Source organism: Miniopterus natalensis, chromosome 1 (genome assembly GCF_054644295.1).
Source record: "Miniopterus natalensis isolate mMinNat1 chromosome 1, mMinNat1.hap1, whole genome shotgun sequence".
NCBI classification, from domain to species: domain Eukaryota; kingdom Metazoa; phylum Chordata; class Mammalia; order Chiroptera; family Miniopteridae; genus Miniopterus; species Miniopterus natalensis.
The window spans coordinates 21585945-21605304 of record NC_142081.1 but is presented as its reverse complement, the minus strand read 5'-3'; the positions used below and the strand labels follow the sequence as shown (position 1 = coordinate 21605304).

Genomic DNA, 19360 nt, shown 5'->3' with positions numbered 1-19360 from the left:
TGTTTGTCTACCCAACCAGTTCACAGGGCTGTGGTGTGAGTTAACCTCTGTAGCTATTTAGTAACTATCAGAAAATGGGTTAAAGTCAAGGGCACCAGTGGATGCTCAGTTGTTTTCTCTGATAAGCTATGACAATGTCATCACTCATTTTCCTCCAAAGTACCAAGTATATGAACTGTGATAACATGAAAAAATGAACTGAGGTCCAGGACTCTTGAGCCTTTGTTCTTAATATTGACTCTGGGCCTGGCCGGGTGTGGTTCAGCGGCTGAGCGTCGACCTGGGATCCAGGCAATCGGGGTTCAATTCCCCGTCAGGGCACATGCCCAGGTTGAGGCTCAGTCCCCAGTCGGGTGCGTGCAGGAGGCAGCCAATTGATAACTCTCTCATCATTGATGTTTCTATCTCTCTCTCCCTCTCTCCTCTCCTCTCTCTGAAATCAATAAAGATATATTTTAAAAAAAAGAAATATATATATATATATATATATATATATATTGACCCTGGGATACTTGTGTGTCACTGAGGAAGATAATTGTGTGTGCTCAACTTTTGTTTGCTCAACTGTGGAAAGAGAATACTAATTTTTGTTTCCCATCTGTTCCAGAGGGAGACTGAAAACAGGTACTTGAAGCACCTGGAGTTTCTGTTTTTATAGGAGTTGAGAGCTGGAACCCTCGGTGATTGTCTAGTCAACTGCTCTTTAAGCCAAGTTTCATGTGTCAAAAGAACATAACTCTCTGTACTTTTATACCACCACCAGTGAGAGTGCCCTATTGAGACAGAGCTTCCTCACGCTCTGTTGTAGCACTGGCTGGGTGTGTCTTGGAGTGAAGTAAAATAGAGTCAATAAAAGCACGACCAGATCTGATACTTTAGCTCCGGGTCTTATGATCAGGATAGAGCTACCGAGGCTGGCTCAGCTGTACAGAGGCCACACAAAGGACTGTGTGGCAGTTCTGAAAGGTAATGAATATGTGTGAGCAAGCCCACAGTCTCTGATGAACAACAGATCTTAGATTTATGCAGGAGGCCTGTTTAGAGTTTCCTCCCTATGGAGCCAACCAGCCACAAGGACAATGAGCACTTATCCATTTCTTCTGGTACATCTGACAGTAATGCTATTTAACTTTATAATTAATTCCCTGCTGGGTCCCAAATGGCACAATAAGAATGGAAACCTAAGACCCTTGATGTTTCGAAGCAGGTTGACTGAGCGGTAGTAAGTACAATTCCATCAGGACAAACAACAAACCTTATAGTTCGGGCTAGGAATTCCCATCACGGTTCTGTTACCTGTCTGTTGAAGAGAAATCAGTGATTCACATCTTCCTCCAGGAACCTGTTTTCTCCCAGTGGGAGGGACATGATACAAGATACACATAACCATAAACCAGCCTGATGGAGGGGGTGGTGGTAGCTAGTTTGGTGGGATCAGTGTTTCCACTGGAAGTAACGACAATGTTTCAATGCTAGAGCGCCCAGTGAGTCAGGTGGCTGCTGCATTACCTGCATTTTTTATGGGGAAATCAGTCTTCCTCTGCATAGTGGAAGGCAAGTCGTTTATGCGCAGAGATAGCTGGCGTTTAAAGGGTGACATCTTCTGGCTAAGAGCAGGAAATCCTCGGAAAGAGCCTTGGCGAGCAAGTTGTTCAATTGGAGCATGGCGGCGTGGGATGGCATGAGGATTGTTCATCTCCAGAGAGGCAGTGGCATCAGAAGTGGGAGAAGTGGGAGAAGATGGAGATGGGGCAGTGTTGCCAGGGGCCACTGATGAACCAACAACTGTCTTATCTGTTTCAGCTCAAGAAAGTCAAGAGAAAGAGGACCTTAGCAATGTCTTCAAATAGTTTGAACTTACACAGCTGAGGAACTAAAAAGCCCTTCTAGGTCTTTTACCCATCTCCTTCCCAATGTCTCTTAAAAGACAGGTTAGAAGCAAGACTCAGATCTATTTTTCAAACAAATAAAAGGTTTAACCTACTACATGTCACATGATATATCTACTAAGACATGCATATTAGATCTTTGATTCTCATGCAGTGATTCATGATTTAGGACTTTGAATAAGCTTAAAAAACCCCAGTACATATGAATTCCTAATGTGAGGTCCTTTAAAGAATGATGGTTTATGGTTTTTAACTGTTTCCTTACTTGTTTAGGGGAGAGGACTTAGGGAATGGCAGTCAGAACAGTGTAAATAAGCATAAGTTTGATTAAATGTTACAGAATGTCATTCAGTAGTCTTTTAATCATGGACAATATGCATTGTGGCTCATCTGAATTAAAGCATACAGAAGTAAAATTTTAAATTGGAATAAACTAAATATAAGACTGATTCCATGTGAGTACCAACTGAGTCCCAATCTGAAAGTGGAAAATCTCTAGCTCTCCCTCCTCTCACAACCCTCTGTAGTTGTTGGGACTCTACCACTTTGGCAGTTGTTGTGTGTAGCACACAGTATTATTTGGTGATATTAAAGAATATGCTTCCAGTCAGAAAGTCACTGAAGCACACTAAATAATGGCCGTACATATCAAATTTTCTAATAAAAAATAGCATGGCAGTTTTTATTCTTTAGTATCCTGGCGCAAATGTTTATGAGAAATGAAAAAAACCACAATGAACAATTTAGTTTCAAATAAAAATATGTATCTTTTTTTGGTCTTAAAAAATTAGAGCTGTTTAGGTCAGTATTAGGTTAATGAAGTTACTCATAATGGCTGGTTTAGAGCTGAAAGAATGAAGTAAAAAAATTAGCAAAATTATGTGACTGTATATTTAAACTGAACTGTTTAATTCCAAAATATTCCATGTCTGTTTTAACCTTAGCTATACATAAGAATTCAAAGCATTTCCCCAAGCCTTATCACTTAGTTTGAAAATACACCCAACCCAACTTTAGGCAACAGATTCCTGAGTAGCTTGAATGCTTGTACAGGCATTTCCGCTGGGCTGTCATGTGTACCTGAAAAAACTCATATTTTGCAAAAATCACACACTAAACAGCACTAGAGGAAAAACAGGGTCTAGCTTCTCAAAATCTATGGATTTTTTTTCACTAGAGCACTAAAACCCAGTAATAATAAAGGATGGACAGCATCACTGAAATCTCTGTCTGTGCTTACACCCAGCATCACATCAGTGGGTCCTCTGAAGCCTAGATGTGAGACTTATGTGTCTTCCTTTAAGATGTAGGTCCTTGATAGCATCTGCTTCTCAGAGATCAGATGCATCAGAATTAAAAATCTGTTCCAGGAAGATTTTCCCAACTGTGTTTTTAAACACAGGGGTAATACCTTTGCAGCTTTCAACTGCACTCTCAGCTTCCCCAGACAGCTTAACATAATAAACAGGGTAAACAGTTTCAAAGCCACTAAACCAGTCACTTTGTTTAGATTTTCAGCTTTGTTCTTAAGGTCTTCACATATCACTAAGAGTTCTCTTTGTGAGAAAGCTTAGCCCTGATAGCTTCAAAATATTAACCCTCTGGGGGAAACTGCTTAAATAAACACACACTGCAGTAGAACAGACTATACCTTTCTTGGCATCTTGGATTTGCTTCATAATCTCCTCTCTTTCTGCTTGCTCAGTAGCTGTTGTGACACGGAATGATCCTTCTCTTGTAAAAGTGGTCCGGCTGGCATCAAAAGTAGCAGTCACTCCACATTCCTTCTCCCTCTTCTGCTTACGTTCTAAACAAGCTGCAAAAGCACAGCCTACTGCATGGCTCAGTCTTTCACCCTGTACATAACAAAGGTTCACAAAACGTTTTTAGAGTTATAGTACCAACAATTACAAATGAGCTTCGACCACAAATAAGTGTTTTAACACAAGGCAAAATGTTGGGAGCTTAACTTAGATTTTAATATACTAATATGCCAAATTAATTTAAATGAATAAATTACCTTAGGTAATGCCTATACTTTACTGTAACAGGCACTGGGTAAAGTGACCATCAGCAACTTGTGCTTTTGTGAGTAGCCAATGAAACCTTATTAGTCAGGCTCCCTCTGTCACACTCAGTAGCTCTGGCCATCAGCTTAGGAGACACTGCTGAAGGTTCCAAGCCATAAGTACTGAAATGCAAAACTCTATTTGCCATTTAGGGGAATAGTGGAAATGTTTACCAAGCATTTCTAAGACCCATTGGAAAGGCAGGGGACATTTCGGGAGCTTAAATATGCTGTCAACATGTCTAGGAATACAAGGTGCAAATAAAAACTTCGAATAAAGAACTACAATTCAGCAATGAAAAGAGAATCCGGTAAAGGAGAGCTTAGCTTTCTCAGTCTCCCTTCTGAATACTCCCCTCCAAACACCCTTCCCCATTCTAGACCCGCAGGACTTTCAGGCTTTCCCCTATACTTTACCTATATTCTTCTAGCTCTCTTTAGCCCCAACTCCACCTCCCAATCACACACAGGCGAAGTTAAAGCATGTTTTCATCCATACCCTCTACTCATTAAGAAATTAAACATATTTGTCTGTGGGAGGAGAGGAGGGCTTACATAAACTAAACGTCGTTTTAAAGATACACTGAATTGATTACCAAGAACAAATTTAATAAATTCAATGGATTTTTACCAGGGTTATTTATATTTATTTATTTTCATATTCATTGCTTATTTTATTAATGAAATTTAAGTATAGTTGGTATACAATATCATATTAGTTATAGTAGTTTCAGGTATACAATATGAACACCACACTGGTTCTAGTAATCATCTTCCCTGTGTAAACTTGTCACAATATTATGGACTATATTCCCCTTCACCTTTTCACCCAATCCATCACCTTCTTCCTTAGGGTAACCATCCCTTTGGTCTCTGTTTCTATGAATCTGTTTTTGTTTTTTTGTTTTTTTTTTTTATAGAGTCCACACATAAGTGAAACCACACAGTATTTGTTTTCCTCTGTCTGCCTTATTTCACTTAGCATAATACCCTCTGGTCCATCCATGCTGTTGCAAATGGCAAGATTTCATTCTTTTTTATTGTGGCATAATATTCCATTGCGCATTATCTGTACTTTTTAAAAAAATTTATTTTTATTGATTTCAGAGAGAGGAAGGGAGAGCGAGAGATAAAAATATCAATGATGAGAGAGTCGTCATTGATCGGCTGCCTCCTGTATGCCCTCGACTTGGGATTGAGCCAGAAACCTGGGTATGTGCCCTGACCAGGAATCAAACTCAGATCTCCTGGATGCTAGGTTTATGCTCAACCACTGAGCCACGCCCGACCGGGCCATTATCTGTACTTTTAAGCCATATTCCTAATTGTAGAATAAAAAAGTTAGAGGTGATGTAATAACTGTTGGCATCATTAATAGTGAGAAGACATATTTGAGAACAGTGAACCTTTTGTCGTTTTCAAAATCAAACCATGTAGGCAACTGCTTCTATATATGGCTCTGAAGAAGTAATTTAACTGGATTGTATATGCCAATATCAGGTATCATAAGGAGACGTAATATTTGTTTTTTTAAATCTTTACCTGAAGACATTTCCATTGATTTTTAGAGAGAAAAAGGGAGAGGGAAAGAGAAAGGGAGAGAGAGGGGGAGGGGGGAGGGAGGAAGGGAAATTGGTTGCCTCCTGACTGGGGATTGGGATCGAACCTGAAACTTAGGTATGTGCCCTGACCAGGATGACTCTCCAAGCAAGCCACACCAGCCAGGGCAGGAGAGGTAATGTTTAAAATGCTTTTTGTCCTTAAGATTTCACATGACTGCTTAAAGACTGACAGACTTATTATGAACCCACATGAATTTCTAACTTTTTAGTAGGACTATATAAGGACAGGTCCAAAAGCATAAAATAGGAGAGCGTACCAAAAGAGCCTTAGAACCCGTTTGCATTTGCACACAGCTCTATTATAAGGACAGAGATATAGGCCAAGGAAGCTTTTTCTTTCTCTTTAGGTTTGGGCAGAAGTTCTTGAAGATAGATCCCTCCTTAAGCCCCATCCCAGACCCAGCTGGAGAAATAGTTTTAATAATAATAGTCACCATTTTTGGAGCAGTTACCATGGGCCACATCCTATGCTAAGAGTGCTTATATTCATTTTCTAAGTTAATTGTTGCAACTGTTATCTCCATCTTATAGAAGTGGATACTAAGACTTAAAGATTGTTAAGTAATTTGCCACAAATCCCACAGCTAGTGAGAACCAGAATCAGCTCTGGAACCCAGATCTGATTCAGAGCCTGAGCTCTTAATAATTGTTTATACCACTGTCTCCAAGAGCTTAAATACACCTTTTGGTCAATTTTAGAGTATGGTCACCACTTCTCTTCCAGGTTAAACCTTGGCAAGAGTTTATTAAGTTGTAGCCTTTGTGAATGGCTATACTGCCTCATTCTGTCCGAACTTTTAAAAACTCAGAAATTGCCCAGCCGAGTGTGGCTCTGCGGTTGAGCGTCAATCTAGGATCCAGGCGATTGGGGTTCGATTCCCGGTCAGGGCACATGCCCGGGTTGCGGGCTCAATCAATGACTCTCATCATTGATGTTTCTATCTCTCTCTCTCCTTTCCTCGCTCTGGAATCAATAAAGATATATTAAATAAAGATATGTAAAAAAACACACAACAAAAACCAGAAATTATACACTCAATGCTGTACTTTAACTATAGTTAAGATCCTCATCATCATGTAAGAGACTTGTCTTTCATATCAGAATTTTAGGTAATTTACATAAAGGACACTATAGTAGATTATTCTCTATTTTTAAACAAAACCCCATATTTCTACTGTGCAATAATTTCTAGCATACTTCATTATACCATAATTTAGTATTTCTATTTTTTATTATTTGAAAATATACTCTAACTCAGTTCTTTCATTTGTAGTGGAGTCTTTTTGCAAATAAATTTACAAGCACTTTTTGAATGCCAATACCTTCTATCCAGGTGTCTTTGCAAACAAATACATGTAAGAATCTTGAAAACAATTCTAGTAATGAAAAGTTTCAAATAAAGTTTAGTAGCCACTCTCACTAGAATACTTTTACTTTCCTTTAATGACCTTAAATCTCAGCTAATCATCATGCTCCATGAGTTGCAGGGGTACACCAAAAGTGTGGATTACTCGAATAAAAGGCAGGCTACTTTAGACACTTCCAAGGGCTGTAACAGCACGTACTTGTCAAAAATGTAGTGGAAACTGCTTGACTGAGCCAACCAGGAAGACACTTAGCTAACAGGCTAGTCATGATGAAATCCAGGTTGAACTCACCGTGTCCTTGACAGCCATGAAGCAATGACAGATCCAGCGCCGAGTGGTGCCATCACGACATATGTAAGAGAAGGCTCTATCAAAGTTCCTATCTGGGGCACAGAAAGAAACTTTTTCTATTGTCTGGTCAACTATGAGGTCCTTGAAAAAGGGAAGAACAAAGGAACAGAGAATTATGAGGTTATTCAAGCTTCTCAGAAGAAACACAATGTTCATTTTTAAAAATACATCTTTATTGATTTCAGAGAGAGGAAGGGAGAGGGGGAGAGAGAGATAAAAGCATTAATGACGAGAGAGTCATTGATCGGCTGCCTCCTGCATGTCCCCAACTGGGGATCGAGCCCGCAACCCCGGCATGTGCCCTGACTGGGAATCAAATCTTGATCTCCTGGATCACAGGTTGATGCTCAACCGCTGAGCCATGTAGGCTGGGCAAATGTTCATTTTATAATACAGAAACCCTACATCTAGTGCACTGAGCCTATGAAATAGCTGGATCTGAGGCCAGTAGTGTGAATACTAATAATTTGACCCAAGAGAGATCCCATGAGGCCCTCTGCCCAGATGCCTCCCTCATCTCACCTTTATGCTCTAAAACATATGCTTTCTGATTATAATTTTATCACGGTAGATTCCATGTTCAACTTGCAATATATGTAAATCAATATATTTAATCCAATTTCCATATAACTTATTTAATAACATCATTCCCAGAACAGTTCTATGTACTTAATGTTTTAAAAAAGCTTGAGGCTCTTCTGTGTGATATTCTCATAGTCTAGAATCCCTAGGTGCTGAGATGAGGCTGTTAAGTACTAAAACATACAATCAGCCCTAGCTGGTTTGGCTCAGTGGTTAGAGTGTCAGGCAGAGGACTGAAGGGTCCTGAGTTTGATTCTGGCCAAAGGGAATATAACTCAGTTATAGGCCCAAATCCCCAGCCCTGGCTGGTAGTCGAGCAGGAGGCAACCAATCAATGTGTCTCTCTCACAATGATGTTTCTCTCTCTCTCTCTCTCTCTCTCTATCTCTCTCTCCCCCTCACCCTTCTCTTTTCCTTCCACTCTCTGAAAAGCAATGGAAAAAATACGCTTGGGTGAGGATTAAAGAAATAAAACATACAATCAAACCAAATGGCTTTTATACAACACCGCTGAGAATTCCTGTTGAACCACAAACTTGCCAATTTTTTAAAATTTTGCAATTCTGGCCCTTTCCAGGTAGTTCAGTTGGTTAGGGCATCATCCCAATACATCAAGGTTGCAGGTTTGATCCCTGATCAGGGCACATGCAAGAATCAACCAATGAATGCATTAAAAAAGTGGAACAACAAATCAATGTTTCTCTTCCTCTCTCTCAAAATCAATTTTAACTTTTAAAAAATATTTAAAAATAAATAAAATCTTGCAATTCTGGCAGCTCATTATGATTTTATTTTGCATCACTTTGATTACTATGAATTTCCTCTTTAGCAAAGTGATTGTATTTTGGGCTGTCATTTTCTTATTGATATGTAGGAGTTATTTACATATTCTAAATATGTACCCTTTATGGATTATACACATTGCAAACTTTCTTTTCCACTCATAATGGGCCCAAGAGTGACAATCCACCAATTATTATCACTCATGTAGAAAGAATTAATGTCAGTACTATAAACTGCCACCAGGGGGAAACATTACTTTCTGATTATTGTACAAAACAATTAAAAACATTGCCTCCATGTACACATTGCATGTAAAAACACTTATGAAAACTATACAAGTTCTTAAAAATAAAATGATCATTGTTTTCAAGAGTCATGTACATTTAACACTACCATTTCTCCTGAACTTTAAAAACAGACAAAGCCTTAGAGGGAAGGTCAAAATAACTAAAATGCAGCTATATTAAATCACTTAAAATGTATCAGGCAGCTCGGCTGACATGGCTCAGCGGTTGAGCATCAACCTATGATCTAGGAGATTGAGGTTTGATTCCTGGTCAGGGCACATGCCTGGGTTGTGGGTTCGATTCCCAGTAGGGGGCATGCAGGAGGCAACCAATCAATGACTCTCTCATCCTTGATGTTCTTATCTCTCTCTCCCTTTCCCTTCCTCTCTCTGAAATCAATAAAGACATAGATATTTTTAAAAATGTACCAGGCAGCCCGGCCGGGCGTGGCTCAGCGGTTGAGCATCGACCTAGGATCCAGGCGATCAGGGTTTGATTCCCAGTCAGGGCACATGCCCGGGTTGCGGGCTGCAGCCGATCAATAACTCTCACATCATTGATGTTTCTATCTCTCTCTCCCCCCTCCTTTCCTCTCTCTGAAATCAATAAAGATATTTAAAAAAAAAAAAAAAGTACCAGGCAAGTTACCCATCAAACTGCTCTTTACCGGCCAGACTTTCTCTCAGGTCCAGCGACACTTCAGTTTTTCTGAAAAACTGACTTCTTGCTAAAATTTCTCCAGACTTTAGGTCTCTTAGGAAATTTAAATTAATGATTAATGTACTTATATAACACCATATGCTAAGGGAAGAGTCCATGTCTCTATTCTAATTTAGGCATGGAGGATCACTTTCTTTCAAATGCAAAATGCTACTTATGATTTGATATATTGTGTGCATTCTAAGTAAATGTTAACCAAATGAGCCATTTACTAGTCCTTAAGATTTCATTTAAGTTGGGTTTTCAGTTAAATAGCAATCAGTTCAAATATCACTTTCTAAAAATATAGTTTTATTAAGGAACAAGAATAAATTTTGAATGTGGTCCATCATCTTTAAAAAAATTTTTTTTAACTGTGGCAAAAGGTCCATCATCTTTTACATCAGATTTGTGGGGGTAAACATTTTTTAAAAATGTGTAACAACAAAAATAGAGCTCAGATCTTAACGTTAAGTGAAAATGCTTGGTAGGCTAAACATGCTGTGTCATATAGAGCAAAATGTGGAGAGAATTCTATTTTTTATAAGGTAAATGAGTAACTAATTGGTTTCCTAAACATTAACTAGCCTCAGAAAATTGTACTTTGGACAAAGAGAAGGATACAGAGTGACTACAACTGCTTAATGGCATTATACTTGATCATTAGGGATTAAAAAAACGTATGAGCAGTTACATTTAGGCTTATAAAAGTTTTACCTTAGTTTTTTCATCCACGACTCTGAGTCCATCTGCTGAAACCCACAGGACTGCCTTAACAGCTTTCTTTCCAGTCTTTCAAGAGAAACCAAAAAGGAAGAAGGGGAGAGACACACATATATAATATTAAAAAAAAAAAGGTAATCTTCCATAGAAAACACTGACGTCTGCCTTCCAAAAATCACAAGTACAAATGGAGTCCAGGAGGGGTGCCCAAAGCCAGATACTCAAACCAAACTGCAGAAACATTCAGGAAAAAGACAAGCCAAAGCCATTATTTAAGAAACACAATGCAAAACAATATGATAAAAGTAAGTAAAGGGGAAGGGACATATGGAATTAAAACCAAGATACCACATTCCATAAAGAGCAAAGAATTCATAAGTAGATTCTTCATCCATTTAAAAAATAAACCAAGACAACCAAGAGTCAGATAAATTTAAATACATAAGGAGTTACACCACAAGTAGCTTCTATGAGTGTATTTAGAGCAGAAAGTAATACATGAGCCTAAATTGAGATGCTGACTGTTCTACAATCCTTTGACCCCAATGTATAAAGCAGAACCCTTGGTCTTCTGAAGTTTTCATGTTAAAAACACAAGAATTCTTCTTTATTCCTTTAACAGTCTTTAAAAACCATTATTTCTTCTTCCAAGATTAACACAGAAATAGTTTAGTTTTTAATTTGACATTAAATGCATGGAGACATTTTGGGGACATAGGAGAATTAAAAAACTGTCGAAAAATATTGTTACTATAACATGAATTCTTTTTACTGCTGAGAAAAGACTTCTTTTGCACAGAAGAATCATATGGAAACAAGCTGATACATGATTTCTCCTGTGATGGAATGAAAATGGGAAAGTGGGAGTTTGCAATAGCAATTAACAGCTTCCTTTCTTTCTAACTGCTCCAAGGATACAAAATAAAACAGAAGCAAAGTGAAGGCTGAGAACAGGTATCAAAACATCATAAAAAGTATACATCAAAAGGGAAAAGGGACCAAGTACTAAAGGTTGGAGCAGCAGCTTCTTTAAGGGACAAAGGAAGGTAAGGAAATTCTACATTCTCCTCTGTGTGTGTCCAAGCCCAATGCTCCTCAGCATGGAAGGCATGGCCTTATTTAAATGAACTGTGCGATCCACTAGGACTCATCACCTCCATCACCACCACACATCTGATGAGAGCCTATTATATGTCAGACAGTGGAAATACCTGAGTTCACAGCCCACTGAAAGGTGATACTCAGATGAAAAATAAATAATACAGAGTGATAAGCGCTACAGAGCTGAGAACAACGTATGATGATGTCAGAATGGAGGTGAGGCATGCACGGTCAAACCTATGTGTGGAACTGAAGAAGGTTATTCAAAGACGACAGAGCTGGGTACTAAATTTCTCTAGATGTCCCAGATGGGGCTAGGGAGACCTGAGAGAAGTAGTGGACATACCAGGCAGAAAAAACAGCAATACAGGACATGGCAAGTCTGGGCTCTATAAATATTGGCTTGAAAGTATGACAGGTGAGCAAGGCACAATGGGAGATAAAGAGTAGGAAAGGCCTAGCCACGAGGGCCTTGCAGGCCTGCTAAAGAATTCCACCTTAGTTCTGTGATCAATTAGGAGCTACCAGAGGAATTTAAACATGATTAAACAGATTTACATTTTTAAAACATCACTTTGGCAGCAGTGTAGAGTGGTTGGAAAGAGACTGATAGGAGGATTAAATGAATTAACATATAGAAAAGGTTTAGAACTAGAGTGGGTCATATAATTTTCTGTCCAAATTGGGACCCCTCTGAAAGTGAAACAGGTGTTATATTGGGGCTGTTCCAGGCAAACTGGGAAAATAGCCATTCCACCAACAATGCTAACTGCCCATATTTAATCAACGCTTATACAGCATTCAGTATTTTGCTGGAAGGTAAGCTCCATGAGGGCAGGGTTGTTTCCATCAATGCTATATCCTTGGAGCTTAGGACAATGCCTGGTACAGAGTAGAGGTTTAAGAAATATTTGTTGAAGGAATAAATGTGCTAAATATCTGCTGTAGGGAATAGGAAAGAGCTAATCAGTGACTCAGAAGACTGCCAAATGGCACTGAAAATCCTGTATAAAAAATTTAAAGTTTTATTAATCTGCTTACTAAGAAATTGCAGCCAGCAGTGTTCAATATCTGAGCCAACAGATAGAAATACTCCAAGGTTGGGAAGCTGAAAGTGGGAAAAATAAAAGGCCATTTTGAAATGGGACTGTTCCCCATTTATTCTCCTTGCCATATACAGGGAATTATAATCTTTTCTTGGCCTACTTATGCTGTTATGGAAATATCTCTACTTTTTGAGTATGCTTTTTTTTCAGAGAGAGGAAAGGAGAGAGATACAAACACAAAGAGAGAGGGAGTAAGGCAGAGAGAAAGAGCAACATCGATGTGAGAGAGAAACATTGATTGGTTGTTTCCTACATGCGCCCTGACCAGGGAACGAACTCACAACCTGGGTACGTGCCTGACCAGGAATCGAACCCGCCACCTTCTGGTGTACGGGACGATGCTCCAACCAACTGAGCCACACTGGCCAGGGCTGAGGTATGTCTTTACAATGGTGATGTACTAACCTATCTCTAAAGAAGGGAAGAAAATAGATAATATAAATCCTTTTTGTATTTGTCCATACACAGGGTGCCGGTACTTGGATATCACTCTGGTTTGCCACTTTCACCAGGTACTGATATATTAAGGCTCAAAGACACAGAGAGCTGAAATTAATTCCAGACTTCCCCTCCCAGATTCTATAGTAGCAATTCTTCTGTATTATTTGTGAACTTTAGTCTTTCATTCTAATAATATAAACTAGGATTCCTAAGAAACTTTTAGAAAATGATAAAAGTCATAGAGATATGAAAGTTTTTGCTTTTGTTTGCCTTAAAACTATCTACTTAAGCTAATCCCCAAGGAGATAAGAACAAGTTAGCTAACCAAAGGACAAAAAATGAAATAAAAATAACCAAGTATGTATAAAATGTAGAATTTACGTACATCTTGGTGACACAAACACCTCTTATTTTTTTTATAATACAGCAAGTTTTATCAGGTAGAGAAAAAGAAAGGGGCCAGGCAGGGTATGGGTGCTCCTGTGAAAGAAGCAAAAAGTACACGTCATCCGAGTGGATGCAGGCCAACTCAGAGTTTGCCACAAACACCTCTGGAAAAAAAAAAAAGACTACATAGTACTTCAGAAACTAATAACTACGTGGTAGGGGTAGTACAGATGTGAGACTAAGAATTATTTCATCACCACTGTTCCAACACTTTCTGTTTTAATAACAATTTCAAGGTTATAGGTAGTATTCATACTGATTAGTGTCAATGTACTAAAACCACAGTTTTACAACAAAAAGAAAATTGCTTATTCTTTGAGGAAAGAATCTAACATGGAGAGAACTTCAGTAACTTCAAATTTAAACTGGTGAAATCTGAGTAGAAGGCTCAAGCTCACCTATGAGTGAAAGATGACAAATGAAAGTACAGCTTTCAAGTAACCACTCAACCCTCTAAATATGCAACTTAGTATTTTAAAATTAACTTCTGCCTTAAATACCTTTTATTATGGGTAGATATAAACCAACAGAAATTAAGCAGGCTGACACTGGAGAAAATGATAGCAGGTAGTGAGTGTATCCATTACAACTTAGTAAATCAGGAAACTTAACACTGCAAGACAAATGCAAAGGTAATCTTCACATGAAAATACCAGTGAAGAAACACATCAAGTTGCAAAAGTAACACGGAAATAGTGACTTAAACAAGCTCTCTCTTGTTTGAGTAACTGTAAGATCACTCCCCCTAAGTTTAAAAGCTACTCACAATAAAAGGCAAATGAACTAATTACAGTAAAGAACTGCCATCTACCTATCTATTGGTCTATCTCCAGAGTATTTTTTAGTAGACACCATTTTTTAAAAGAAATAAGTTGAAAAAGGATGAAAATCACAAGGTGGTGATATTCTTGGTCGGCCAACAGATCCTTACAGAAATAAATGCTCCTTCATTTTACATACTAGTATTAGCTAGGAAAGTTCTTGAGATTTCCAGTTGGAGAACTAAGTTTTTAAACTGTTTAAATCACAGATTGGCAAACTTTTTCTGTGAAGGACCAGATAAATATTTAAGGCTTTGCAGGCTATACGTTTCTATGCCATGACTACTGAACTCTGCCACTGTAGCACAAACGCAGCCATAGACAATATATAAACAAACAGACATGTCTTTGTTCCAAAAAACCTTTATTCACCAAAACAGGTAGTGTGCCACAGTATGCCAACCTGATATAAATCATCGTAATCCCTGGAAAGTGATCATTAATTAAATCTTTTTTAAAAGATAATTCATTATATTAAAATATTAAACTTGTCTGAAATTATATCCCTGAATTATTTTTCTTTTCCATTTTTGTTGTTGTTTTCAAATTATCTCCTATTATTTTAAAATATAAGTCAGATCTCAGGTGCTTTCCAACTCTAAAGTTCTATGATTCCCAAAATCCCAGTGGGATAAGAGCATGCAATTAATCAACAGAAGTTATATTGGAGGCAAAACAATTCTGTTGGGCATATGATAGATAAGAGCAAAAAGGTTAAGCGATGTCCTCAGGTAAGCCAACGTAAAGAAATGCTATAAAGACACATGGAAGCATAATTTGGCATAGCTATGAGGTGTTAAAAAGCAACAGCAGCAAACAGTTTGGGCAGGAGGGGCAGAGCATGTCACTCTTTCTGAGCAACAGTGATTTACTACTCTATTTTACAAAGTTCTTTCTGCTACAAATCAAAGAGGTCTTCAAGGGTATCCAAATTGTAAAGAATCATGGCTCAGTCTTTCTGTCACACTTACACACAGAGATAACTCAATCATTATAGAGTTAATAATATATTCACAGTCAACCAGGATATGGTGTGCCTTGTAATAAATGAAGAATCTTCTTTCCTTTCATAGGACACTTAGCTTCATTTTTTTAACATGACAAGGGACTTAAAGCCTTATAATTTGATGATATTTGAATTTCTGAATGTAAACAGATTTTGTCTTATAATTCCAAGATACAGTGAGTATTCCCCAAAGGACAAAGCAGTGAAGGGAAAGAAACACAGCTTTCTATAGGATTTGAGAATGGCACTATTACTAACGGCTGCCTCATTGAAGGTACAGTAACTTTTAATCTGGGACACTAATATACACTATTTTCTGCATTTTCTTAAGTGAGAGGGACCTTTAAAGGCTTTTGGGGGAAAAATAAGAATGGTAGCATGTCATGAACCAAAAAGCAAAGGAGAGAAATCTGGAGGCAATTTAGCTCTCCTAGTTTTTCATATCACTTTTAATTGAGGAGAGGGGGGAAACCTATGAATTATTCTAATATTCAATTCATTTTTCAAACATTTATAATAGCAGAAATGAATATTCCACAGACATCTCAAATTCAATCTCTCCAAAACCAAATTCATCAAACCTCTTCTCACAATGAATGTCTTCCCCATCCCTCGGTCATCCATACCCGAAACTTGCGTCTTATCTGCTGTTTCTTTTGTATATCCCTAGGTTGAATGAATGATTGAATTGGAGCATGGTCTCCTCCTTCCAGGGGTTCTGTTAATGCTGTTCCTTCTGTCTCAAATGCCTTTCTCTTCTAAGTTTAACTGGAACTCATAGTTTTAAGTCTCAGCCTTAGGTGCCATTTCCTCCCAGAAACCTTCATCACAACCTCTCATATTCTTCCTCTGCTCCACTGGTACGTTAATGTTACACAATTTGTTAACCATTATTTTTATCTGTCTGATTTCTCCCACTACAAGGTGAACTTGAAACCAATGTATTTGTCATTCATTCATTTTTTTCATTCACTAACTCAAATATTTTGGAGCAGCTACTATGGACCACATACTATTCTAGGCACTGAAGACTCAGCAGTGAACAAAACTTTAGGTGAGGATCTCTGTCCTCAGAGAGCTTATGTTTTAGTGAGGAAGAAATGAACAATAAGTAAAATGTATGGTATGAAAAATGGTGATATGCCCAAAGAAAAATAAAGCTAGGAAGGGAAATTGTGTGTGTGTATGGAGGAGCATGGTATTAGGAATTCAAAATAGGGTCATCACTGAGAATGAGGCTTTTGAACAAAGAATGGAAGAATAGACTGAAGCTTCTGAGGTGGAAGCATACCTGGTGTGCTCAAGAATAGCAAGGAGGCTAGTGTGGCTGGAACAGACGGGGCAAGAGAGAGAGTGGGAGAAGATAGGAAAAGGGACAGAGGGAATTCATGTACAGTGGCCTACAAGGCCCAAAAGACTCTGAGTAGGTCAGGGAAGTACTGGAGGATCTGGGGCAGTGGAGCAATACAATCAGACCTCTGTCTTAAAAAGATCACTCAAGCTGGTATCTTGAGAAGAGGTGGTAGGGGAACAACAATGAAAACAGGGGAAGCAGAACACTACTGCAATGATTCAGCTGAAAGGAGAAGCTGGCTTGGACCAGGGCAACAGTGGTGGAGATAGTGAGATAGAAACTGTTGATGGACTGGATACAGGGTATGAGAGGAGTTGAGATGAGTCAGAATTTTGACAGAGTTGGTGTATATGAAATGGGGACCACGAGAGGAGAGCAGTTTGGGAGAGAAAGACAGAAATTTGTTTTGTGACATGTTAGTGTGAGGTGCCTGGTGTGAAATGTTTAATGATGATGAGGATAACGATACCTAACATCAACTACGGCAGGCTGTAGCATCAGACATGGTATTTAAACCCGTAACACTGGATGAGACCATCAAGGGAGAGGTAGGTAGAGTCCACAGGAGTAAGCAGCATTGTAAGAAAAAAACAAGAGTATGATCCCTGAACTCCAAAGGAATGGAGTATTTCAGGGCAGGGAGGAACAGGCTATGTCCAATGCTGCTGACAGGCTGAGTGAGGTGACAAGACCACAGGAATAGTAATACAGAGGAAGAATTGACAGGAATGGCTTTGGTGGAGTGGTGAGGGGAAAAGCCTGATTAAATGAGTTCAACAAAGGAAGGGAGAGCAGTAACTGAAGGCACTAAGAAGAAACCCTTTTTTTAAAGGATGGTTTGTTTTTGTGCTAATGGATGATCCACTAGAGAAAGACGACTGATTATGGAGACAAGATGGGGTAGCACTGCTGGAAAAAGGAGGAGCTGGAATAATTATAACCTACTGGAGGAGCTGGCCTCAGCTAGCAACATGTGCATCCCTTGAATAGGAGGGAAAACAGAGCAAATGGGCATGGATGTGGGTAGGTGAGTAGACGTGGCAGTGGAACATTCGAATTTTCTTCTGATTTATTCTGTTTTTTCAGTGAAGTACGAGGCCAGGTCATCAACAGAATAAGACATTCTGGAAGTTTAAGAAAGGAGGAGGAGATGTCAAATAGTCCTCTAAAATAAGAGAGTAAACAGGCTTTAAAAAATGGAGACTGTCTTGCTTATCTTTGTATCTGGATAGCCTAGCACAGTCCCTGGCACGTTTTGGACACCAACTGTGATTTGAAGCTTGAGAACCACTGGGTTTTCGTGAATACAAATTTTTAAAAACTCCAAAGGTTACCGAAATTTTTTTTAATCTAGAAAAGGTCTGTGACCAGGGCATGTGACACACTAGTTGGTTATGTCACAGGAAATAATGAAACCAAGGATGAATGAGAATCTTCTGATTACTCTTGGGATTTTTTGTTGTTCTTCAGGAATTTGTTATAATGTACTTCAAAAGAAAAATAAACCAAATCCTAAAAGATGCATCAATAAAATACAAGGAAAATAAAATTTAAAGAAGGGCATGGGAATTTAAAACATAGGCAGGAAAGAAAGGAAAGAGGCAGCAGCTAATCTAACACTTTTAAAGAAAAGTATCCAGAATGAAAACAAACACTGAGCACGATCTGTCACCAAGGTGAAAGTCTGGGAAATCTGAAATAGAATGTAGATGAGAGTACACTGATTTAAGAGGGTCATGAACACTATGAAATGTCTTATTCTCCAGAATTAGGTGAAAACAATATAACCACACAGTACTTTTAAGCCCTGCATTCTCTAAAACAACCATTTCTAATGATGGCATTTAACGATTATAAAAGCATAAAAACTTGAAAAATATATTTGGCAGTACATTTAACAGGATTTGCTACAAAAGATATATTTTTGGTGATTTGTATACAGTTTGATGTGTTTACCCAACTCCTCCCTAAATAAAAGTGACATAATAGCCTTGGGAGGAGTTCACAAACTCAAAGCCTACAGGGTTAGAAGCAGGTAACAGTATAGGACAATAGGGAGCTGTAGGGATTGTGGCAAATAAGCAACCAAAAGGCACAGCTGCTAGCTACTCAGCTCAAGCCACTGTTGTCACATAGAAAGCATGTCATTTTTCAGATCTTCTAATTCTTACGACAGATATCCTAGTTTTTATATGCACGCTTTCAATGTTTGAAATACTGGCAATTACTTCAAATTTATAAACTGCACAAGCCATACAATGCAAGTTTGTGGGAGGCATTCAGGCCCTTGAACTGTCTCATGTCCTCTGCATGAGGCACTTCTTCATTCATTATAATTAAGGTCTACCTGAGGAAAGCAAAGGACAATACTTTTGAATATGAGAACATCAATATGGGGTAGGTGAAAGAACTCTGCACCAGGTTTCAGAAAGCCTTGGTTTCAGGGCAGGCAGTGCCATTTGCTATTAGCTGGGTGAACTCTTTCAGCTAATTCATTCATTTGTAAAATGTACTTTCATGAACTACACTAATTCACTGAGCTGTTGTGAGCAGCAAATTATAAAGTAGGTCAAAGCATATTATAAACTATAAAGCTCTATATGAGTACAAGTAAATGCCTGTAAGATAACAGAAAATATGTACTGGTCTCAGCCCCTAGTGCCTGGCATAGAGCTCCTGAAACTCTATAATTTCCTAAGTGATTAAAGTACT

At 38.5% G+C, this 19360-nt stretch overlaps 1 protein-coding gene across 8 annotated transcripts in view; it reads right to left on the bottom strand.

The window, feature by feature from the left end:
• The window catches only part of NUMB (NUMB endocytic adaptor protein), a 93428-nt gene that overhangs the window by 6096 nt on the left and 67972 nt on the right, over positions 1 to 19360 (bottom strand). For 6 of the 8 annotated variants that reach the window (XM_087819336.1, XM_087819335.1, XM_087819334.1 and 3 more), the window contains 4 exons: positions 10367 to 10441; positions 7239 to 7379; positions 3541 to 3745; positions 1510 to 1803 (listed from right to left, as the gene is read on the bottom strand). In XM_087819336.1, the coding sequence (XP_087675462.1) occupies positions 1510 to 1803; positions 3541 to 3745; positions 7239 to 7379; positions 10367 to 10441 (715 nt within the window). The remainder of the gene's footprint in view (positions 1 to 1509; positions 1804 to 3540; positions 3746 to 7238; positions 7380 to 10366; positions 10442 to 19360) is intronic. The other 2 variants (XM_087819337.1, XM_087819339.1) reach the window with 1 other exon arrangement.